The sequence below is a fragment of the Geospiza fortis genome, unplaced genomic scaffold (assembly GCF_000277835.1).
Source record: "Geospiza fortis unplaced genomic scaffold, GeoFor_1.0 scaffold2, whole genome shotgun sequence".
Classification (NCBI taxonomy): Eukaryota; Metazoa; Chordata; class Aves; order Passeriformes; family Thraupidae; genus Geospiza; species Geospiza fortis.
The window spans coordinates 764,440-774,104 of NW_005054366.1; the positions used below are offsets into that span (position 1 = coordinate 764,440).

Consider the following 9,665-nt stretch of genomic DNA (forward strand, 5'->3'; position numbering starts at 1 on the left):
GGTCCTGGCTGCAGGATTTACCAGCACCCAGTGCAGAAGCAGGCACAGGTTGTTTTGCTAGTGCACAGGTCTGGTTAAACACAAAAACTGAGATACAAAGCCTTACAAGCAAACTTCAGGCTCCTGGCTGCCTGTTCCAGTGAGCTCCTTCAGGCCTCTTCCACTGCTGTTCCCACAAGGAAGCTTTTTGTGCCTCCTGTTGCTGCCACATCCTTCCAAGCAGCCCTTGTCCCTGAGCACTCAGCTCTTCCCACACCAGAGATTCTCAGTCCTGTACCCAGGAAATCCCCCCAGCCCTGCTCCCCACTTTGGCAGTCCAGCAGCAGAACCCACTGATCCATTTATGGAACCCATCCAGGAGAAGGCAGGAAAGGAATGAAAGGAGCAGAAAATACAGGGATTCTGCAACCTAATGAAAAGATTTCACAAAGTGAAATCTAAAAAAATACCCCCTCTGCAACACAGAGAGAGAATACTAGAAAGGATAAAATTTAATTGTTCTAAAGAAGCACAAAAAAATAGTTTATATCAGCTGGCAATTTGTCTGTGTGGCTTTGAAAGTGGGAGAAGACAGGATATGATCAATGAACAGAGTTGGCCATTTTCTCCTGAAAAATGCTAGCAAATTATAATATATGATATAACAGCTTTTTTAACTTAAGTTTGTGGAGTCAAACACCAGACAGAAAAAGCAAAATCAAGCTCCTAGTTTAAAAAAATCACCTTGCTGAACTACATCTGGTAGTTCCAAATGCACACAAGCCCTTACAAAAGCAATTTAAAGCCATAAAATAATACAAAGTCTGCTCAGTTGACCCTGATATGGATTGTGTGCTCTGCTACACAGAAGTAAGAATGATGGCATGAGAAGCTGAAAAAGAAAGCAGATTGCTCTGAAAGACAAACTGTGCATCTCTTCCATCTCCAGATATCCCTTCATCCTATTATGAGCTGGATCCCTGGAGCTGGACTCCACAGATGATACTTGTGATTAAATTATATCAAAGCAGGTGAAATGATGTTTTCCACACTCTGAAATGTGAAGATCACCATTCTATCCCTGCCTGCTTAGCAGTGGAAAGGCAAGATGGAAAAGTCCCCATCAACACTGACTTCAGTTAAAAATCCTGAGCCTTTGCTAAAAATCCAGTGAATCCCTCCCTGAGCAGTGCAAGATTAGAGCAGAATTTATCATCTCACAAGTCCTGTGTTACAGCACATGCCCTGACAACCTCATGGCTGTGATGTGACTCCTGCCTAAGTCAAACTTGCCATCCTTCCCCAGCCCCAGCTGCCCAACCACCAGAACCACAAAATCCAAGCAGAATTGCCAGCTGCTCTCTGGAGCCACTCCAAGCTCACCTGCCACAACCTTGCAGTGCTCCTCAGGGCCCTGGGGCCTGGAGGGGTGGCCAGGTTTGGTGGATCGTCTCCGCCTGATGAAATGTTCCTTCCCACTGAAGGAGCTCTCAGATGCATTCACAGGTTGGATCAGCAGCTGCTCTGATCCAAGCTGAATGTAGCCAACCTGTGCACAAAACAGAACAAAAAAACCCCCATCAGTCTGGTGCCCAAGCCTTGTCTATCCAGCCTGGTCTGAAACCCAGGTCATTTCACTGCAATGATTTGCAGTGTGAAGAAATGATGGGATTATGGTTGTGTTCACCCTGTGTAATAGAGAATAAAGAACTTCATCTGCTTCTTTTGTTTATTTTTATATCACTGAGCACTATTTAGAAACAATGCACTGTACAAAGGAAAGGTGGGGATTCCTGTCAACACTTTTGCTTTCCCTTCCTCCTCCCCCTCCAGACACAGCCCCACAAATATGTGTGTTTTACAAGATGCTCAGCTCACATGAGGACAAATAAATCCTGTTAACAGAAATCCCTTCAAAATCACCTCTCCAGCTGCCAGGACTGCCCTGCTATTGAATGGCATTTACTGTCTCAGAGCACAGAGGTGACACTGCCTGCACACAGGAGGCCCCTGTGGGTACCACCCTCACAGGGAACACTGAGTGAACTGATGCAAGTGTGACTTGCAGAGCCACACTGCATTTTTTGGGACCAAATACATCTTCCTGGCTACATTAAGGGCCACACAGTCAGCTCTGCTCTCCCTGCAGGCCACGGGTTGGGTTTCAGAGGTGAAGTCAGGAATGGACTGTTGTACTGCCCCAGTTTCAGGATTTTCCACCATCCCTGGAATAAGTGACACTAGGAAGGCAGACCCTGCCTAAATAGCTCAATAGGGTCCAGGTCAGAGCACTAAATCCTTGCCTTCTTGCACCAAGTCCAGACCTTACAGCAGGGCTGGCAGGAACACCTTTGCAAGCCAGATTCTGCCCCAGGAGAGCCCTCCTCTGCTCACAACCCAGAGCTTTTTAGGGTCTTTTATGCTTTTTCCACTCCTTCTCTGGCATGCAAAGAAGAGAGTGAAAGCAAAGTTATCACCTTAAAACTTAACAAAGCCTCCAGGTTTAGTAATCAACACTGAGGTTGTAACATGTTGCACAAAGTGGGTATTTACAGTGAGGAGCTCTTACTTTTCATTGCACTAATCCAGTGATTATTTATATTGCAATTAAAAGGCTCAAAACACAGCTCTGCCATGTACCTCCCCCTTGAGAGAAGTACTGAGGTCTGATTTAACTTCTGTGAACAACAGAAGGGCTCATCTGGTCTGCCAGGGCTGTGCACCTGAGAGGTAAAGGTGCTTCCAGAGAGCTCCAACACCCATCCTGTACATAAAAAGAGAGGCCAGACTTTTCTGGTCCCCCCTCCCCACGCTCTGTGCCAGCCAGGCAACTCTCCAAAGAAATGCTCTGCACGTACATCCAAATGCTGTATGTTCAACAGCTGACTGTACTAATATGATTTATAATATACATTACATACATACTGTATATTGCACATTTCCACACCTCCCTGCCAAATCCGGTCCTCACGTACACCCAGGAAATCCCTTTGGCCCAGTATTTCCAGCAAGAGGAATTTCTGCAGCAGAAATGAGAGCTCTCCTCCTCTGACAGCCACACGAACTGAACAGCATTCAGGGTGTCTCAGGAGGGGTCACTGATTTCCAAAGAGAGCTTGGACAAAAAGAAAACTGTAAAAGTTGGTGTCTCCACTGGGCATGGCTGCAAAGCAGAGCAGAGACAATCAGTGCCCTGTCTCTGAGGAGACAGGAGACACCTCTTTGGGGGCCTTCCAAAAGAGACCTTGCTCTTGGGGCAGGGGAATTGCTTAAGGATAAAATGCCTTGGCACTTCCTACAGAGAAAATCCAACATTATTCCTAGGCCCTACAGAATGCTCACCAGTTTACAAGACCCCCTCTGCTCTGGAGTGTCCAAAGGGCTGCCTTTTCACTTAAATCACAAGTTGGGCTTTGTCAGAATTGCTCCAGAGACAGCAAAAGCTCTGGTGACTTGTTCTTCCAGCCTCCTTTATGATGTTCTCCACTATTTCCCCTCCTTGTTCCAATCTTCCAGTTGGGAGGTAGCCCCAACCCCCTTTTTTAATATAGGTTTTAATTATTTAGAAGAAGGGTTGTAAATCTGGTGCCATGGTACTAAAAGCCACACCAGAGCTCCTGACAGACTGCCAACCATTTCAGCTGGTGCCAAAAGTATGTAAGAAGAAGTCAGTTTCATCACCACCCGACATTATCCCAATTTTCTGGCATCAAGAGTGAAAATAATTTAAACCATTGGAAAAGACTTATGTTTCACATTTGCTGTGGAATTGTGAAACCTATGGAGAGAAAGAGCCATGAGTCTTCACCCTGGAATACATTGGGAAGCATCTCAAGCTCAATCTGAAAAGGCAAATAGAGTTTCAAGCAGGAAGGGTTTGCAGGATCAGGCTTGTAAAGCATCCCTAGGGAGTTAAAATGTTTAAAGTTCCCCCAGACTTGCCAGTTGGGTTCTGAAGAGTCCCCAAACCTGCTAGCCCAGAGGAGATCTTTTGGACCTTGTACTTTGAATAGTCAGGTCATTATTTTGCTTTTTCCATAAGAAATGCATTCCTCATTTGCATCCCTCAAATCCTGCAGATCCTGCCCTGTGCTAATCCCAGCATGAGAGATCAGACATCAGCCCTGGACAAAGGCTCAGGGCTCTTCTTCTCTTGTCTGAGTTGAGGGACTGCAGAAGGCTTTGGATTTTGAAGATATGGAAGTAAAAAGAAGAAAGTAGAAGTACAGAATACCAGGTAACCCTTGGAGCTACTTTTCCCACATCTCAGGAAATCATTCCAATTAAGTGAAATGCTTTGGATGTACCAATTCCCATTTGCTTGGGGAGATGCATATCAAAAGTTGGGGTACTCCTTCCAATCCTTCTCTCCCTGTGGGAGTCCAGACCTGCTGCTGTGCCAGATCCTGGAATAGCTGAATTTTGGAAAAAGCAGCTGCAGCCCAACCCCACCATCCTGGAGGACCTGAGACAAAGGAACCCAAAAATTCAGAGGAGTGCAGGAGTTCACCATCATCTGCATTAATTTTACAGTTGGTATGGCCAGACCATGCAGCTGACAGAGCCCTGCAGCTCTGCTAACAGGAAAGGCTGAATGATTTCAGCCCCCAAAGGCAGGCAAACTGACAAGCTGATTAAAACAAACAATAATCCACACTTCCCACTACAGCCCCACTCACCACTGTGCCTAACAGTGGCAAGATCTTTCACATTAGGGATATTTCACATCCTTATTTCACAAGTCAGCTCAACATTGCTCCCCCCCAAAACATTCCCATGTGCTCTCATCCAGGGTTTCACACACACAGGGGTCACTCAAGCAACCTGCTCACTCTGTCATCTACTCTTGTACTACTCCTCTGCTTCAAATTAACTTCCAGTGGAGCTTTTCTTGGGCTAAATGACAGCAGGGAAAGGTCCTCACAGAGTGTCACTGGAATGGCAGTGGCAGCACAGCCTTTGTGTGACCCCATCCTGCCTCCTTGGCTCTGTCCCTGTGCCCTGGTAGTGCTGCTGGAGCTACTGCAGCTCCAGGGCTTGCTCAGAACAGGGATCCAAATTGTCAGTGCTCTCAGCACATGGTTCTCGACCTTCCCACATGTTAATACTCTCCAACAGTTACACTGTTTTTCCAGCCCTTTTTATTTTCACAACATCTTTGAAGGAGATCTGTGAAATGCTGAATCTTTAACAGATTTTTCTCTTGCTCCTAAGTGTTCATTAGTTACATACATAGAACATGCTGAAAAGAGAACAGATTTAAACATCTGACAAATTCCATCCCCTTCTCAATTTCTCAACTGTTACGCTGTAAATCGTTGTTTAACCATTTCCTCAAAGTTAAAAGGAAGTTAATGTTTAAAGTGAAGAACAAAACAACCCACAAATACAGTTTAATAAACTTCATGTGGGTTTTAGTCCCACCCTTATTAACCATGTTTCAGCTTTGCTTGGTTATTATTTAAAAGTGCAATTCAAGCAAATTGAAAAGAAGAGCTTTAAATTAAGTCTCGTTTCAGAGTCATTTCAGGTTTACACTCAGTTCTGAGAGCAGATCATGCCCAGGAATATCTGCCCTGGCCTCCAACTCTGCTAGACAAGGAAACCCCAACATCTTCTCCCTCTTGTCCGCTGTGGAAGAGGAAAGAAAATCCCAGCGCAAGGAAACCCAGCACAGTAATTTTAAGAGGTTTAACTTTTCAGCTCGTGGCCCAGCTATGGATGAATGCCAGACAGCTCCTCTCCCAGACAGGAGAGTTCAGTGGAGCTGAAGGTTTCCTCAGGGGAAATTGTATCATCTTTAATCCCCACACGCCTGCTCTGCCCGGCTTCCCACCGCAGCAGAGGCTCCTGAGTCACCTGAAGGGCAGCACCGCCCTGGCGCACGCAGAGAACACTTCCCTGGCCAGGGATGGAGCTCCCTGAGCTGCAGCATCTGCTCTGAACCGGGCACCAGCTCCCTCTGCAGTGAAACTGGCAATTCACCAGCCTAAGGTACCTGTGGCACAGGATGAGCCACCAGGGAAGTGCTCATCTTCATCACTCACTCACCCCTGACACCCAGACTGGCCTAGCCCTGACAGACTGTGGCCTCTTCTGCATCCTTGCTCCTCTTCTCCAGAAGAACTCCAAGAACCAGCCTGAACAGGAGGGAGGCACAAACTCTTCTCTTAATTCAACTGAGAAGGTTAAGCTACCTTATTTAGAGACAAGAAAAAGAGCCAAGATCAAAGACTCTGGATTTTAAAATGGAAGAGAAGTTATTTAGAATCAAACCTCTGCCTCTAAATGCATCCCAATGATTATCACCTTTTGGTTCCTGAACAGTTTTCAAGAGCTTCTTTTCATTTCTAATTATAATGCTTATTTTGACATGGACTCATGACACTCTTAAAACTGTAACTGTTTCCAAAATGTAGGTATGAGAAATATGAAAAGCCTACACCTGCTCTAAGGAGCTGATGCTGCAGTCCAGCACTTCAGCTTGTGACAGTGGCTCAGCTGTGGCCTTACAAAGCTGGAACTTTCCAAAAAACAAAGTTCCTGGACTGGCTGCTGTCTTCTAGCGATGGTCCCAGAGCTGCAGAGCTGCCTGTGAGTGCCCAGCAGCAGGGAAGGGCAGTGCAGCCCTGAGCTGTGGCCAGAGTCCAAGTGCTGGCACAGCTGCACTCCCCAGAGGCCGGCGCTGCCAAGGGGAAGGCAGCAGCACTTTCCAGGAACCCTGTGCCTCTGCTAGGCTCAATTCCCAGCTTGTCACGAGGAACAGGAGGGCTGGAGCATCCCCACACCAGGCACTTTAGCTGTAGCTCAATGGTGAGACCTTGGGTACAGCAGTCTTTACCTCACTCTGAGCTCACAGAGCTCCAGGAGCACGGCCACCCTTCCCAAAGCAGGAGCTGCAGCAGCCACACACAGGTTAACAGCAGCATCTGCCAGCAGAGCCTGAAAACCAGACCTCAACCTTCAGATGCCACACTGGGAATCTGATCCCATCACCAGGAAGCAATTGCTCAGCCTGGCTGCAGCTCAGCTTTCGTGCCACTGTGTCAGGGATTTTGTTTTTACTAGAACTCCACTTGCCCTGATCATTTTATATCACTTTTGGTATGATTTATGGCATGGCTGAGAATATGATTACAGCAAGGCCTGAGCCAGCTGGAGATCAGGACACAGCATTACTGCCCACCTCTTGGCAAGCAGCTTTTCTGAAGGAGATGTCCTGATCACCCAGTTAGAGTCCAATGAGCATTCCCCTGCTGGAATTTTCAGGAACCCCCCACTGCAGCACTAGAACTGCTCACAAGACAAATGCCAGGACAAACAGCCTGCAAGGTTTCCACTACCCAGGTCTTTCCTCTAGCCCAGCAGGTCTGGCCCATGTCCCACCTGTGAAGCTGCTGCTGAGGGCAAAGCCTTATTCTTCCTGCAGCAAACAGAGCTCAAGGAAGCAATGGGAAAATAAAAATAATTTTCTTTAAGTGATGGTCTTAGTATTTTAAAATTGCCAGATTAGAAGGAAAAAAAATTTAGGCTCTAGAGCCACCTACTCTCAGGTCTACTCATAGCACATTAAAGACTTCCTAGACAATTTGGGCAAACTTTTGATTCCTCTGACCCCAGAAAACATTTTACCACTACATTAGACAGCTTTCACTACAGGTATGCTGGTTTAGTGTGGCTACTGCAAATGGCTGTGAAAACACTGAAAACAGCCTAAAATGTGAGATGTTTCATCTTTAAAGATAGACTTAAGAAACCAAAATGGTCCACTCAGCTAAAATAAGAAGGTTCATCTACATGGTGGTATGGATTATTTCAATGAAACCATTTCAATAATTAATGAGGTTCATCTTAAGTTTAGTTCCATCCATCTTAAGTTCAGGCTAATCCTCAAGACACTGGAGTTTTCTGTTCTCTAGTTTTGAGCTTACAAGGATGTTTTAACCTTAACTCACTCAAATGTACCATGCACCTGCTTCTAGCCCTTTCCCATACCTGGTGGTTATCTGAATGAGGAGGATGAACGGATTCCTCTAACAGGAAAGGAATATCCCAACATGCAGAAACATCTCTCTCTCAACACATCTGCCCACAGCACTCTCAGCACTGCCAGGACCAGGTGCACAGGCAAAGGCAAGCAGAGCTTTACCCGCACTGTCACTAACACAAGGGGCTTTGGCACAAACCAGCAGCTTTGACACTGATCCCAGGTTGATCCAGCCCAGTTATGTCAATTTAGCCACTGCTTAGAATTGCCATGATCCAAACAGGTACTGCAATATTGCTGTTCACTTTTGCTGAGTAGTGAGCTAAGACTAACTAGTCTTGTCTCTTTTTCAGCTTTCCTACTGGGAATTTTGCCAAGCTTTGTCACCCCCTCCTCCATTCCTGATCTCAGGCAGTTAATACTGTGCCTACAACTACATTCCTCTTTTTTTAAAGGTTTCTCCTCACTTTGTTTGTGTTTTCCAGCTTTGGAAGCCCAGCAAGATTAACAAAACACACCTGGTGGCAAAAGTGTAGAGCTGTTAGTGATTTAAGGCTTGAACTAGAGATATTAGTTTTAAGCTGCCCTCGTTGGAGCTTAGCTCAACTTCCAGTGCCACTCAGACCTCAGCAAATCTCTGTTTGCTGGGTTTTTTTTAATCCTGAGGCACAGCGCCCTCAAATGGCTCTGGAACAAAGGTTGGAGCCCCGAGGGCAGAGCATGAACTGCTCCTCACTACGGTTTAAGGATAAATCACCACCATCAGGTCTGTTCCGACAGGCACACCTCCCAGGACCATCTGCTGGGAATCATTGCCTAATGCCCCACGGACTTCCTGAAGTAATTTAAAAGTTATCAACAATAATTGCAAACTTCAGCATCTCAGTTTCTCCAGAGAAAATCTCTGTCCCACACAAGATCACCTGCTCCTACCGGGATGCTCAGAGGGGAGCCAGGCCCTGCAGAGTCACCTGAAACTACAGCCTAGGGCAGAGAAATCCTGACACTTGTGGTGGGAAAAGCCCCCCTGAGTGGGATGTTCCTGTGACCATGCTGGGGCACTGGCTGCTCCCTGACCTCAGCTCCCAGTGAACGCCCCAACACCGAGGGCAGGAGCCTGGGAAGAGTCAGCTGCACAGCTGCCACAGCATCAAGCCAGGATGGCACCAAATCACCCCCAGCGGGACACAGCTACCTGCCCCATGGCTGGGGACAGTGACACAAGATGTTCCCTTCCATCAGGATGCTCCTCTACAGCACCCTTGGGTTCTGCCACCCACCCACAATGGAACTGCAGTGCCTGAGCCCCTCAGGGATGGCTGAGGCAGCTCCACAGGGAGAGCCAGGGTGGGCAGAACTCCCACCATGGGACAGCAGCAGTGCTTGGCAGGACCCGGGAGCTGGGGGGACAGTGAGGTGAGGGGACAGGAGAGTCACCTCGCTGAGGGCAGGTGAAGCGCAGGCATCCCGCCTCATGGGGCTGGCAGCACCAGCCCTGAGGGGGAGAGCAGGCCGGGATGGCAGTACCGGCCCTGAGGGGAGGAGAGGGGTGGGATGGCAGCACCAGCCCTGAGGAGGGGAGCAGGCCGGGATGGCAGCACCAGCCCTGAGGGGAGGAGAGGGGCGGGATGGCAGTACCAGCCCTGAGGGGAGGAGAGGGATGGGATGGCAGTACCAGCCCGGCGCAGGTGCTGAGGGA

At 47.7% G+C, this 9,665-nt stretch overlaps 1 protein-coding gene across 1 annotated transcript in view; it reads right to left on the bottom strand.

Moving 5' to 3' along the window:
• The window catches only part of ADAMTS17 (ADAM metallopeptidase with thrombospondin type 1 motif 17), a gene marked incomplete at its 5' end in the record, with an annotated part of 153,568 nt that extends 143,906 nt beyond the window's left edge, over window positions 1-9,662 (bottom strand). Inside the window, 2 exons of the mRNA XM_031059652.1 lie at window positions 1,363-1,528; window positions 9,642-9,662. Of these exons, the coding sequence (XP_030915512.1) occupies window positions 1,363-1,528; window positions 9,642-9,662 (187 nt within the window). The remainder of the gene's footprint in view (window positions 1-1,362; window positions 1,529-9,641) is intronic.
• Between the last annotated feature and the right edge of the window lie 3 nt (window positions 9,663-9,665).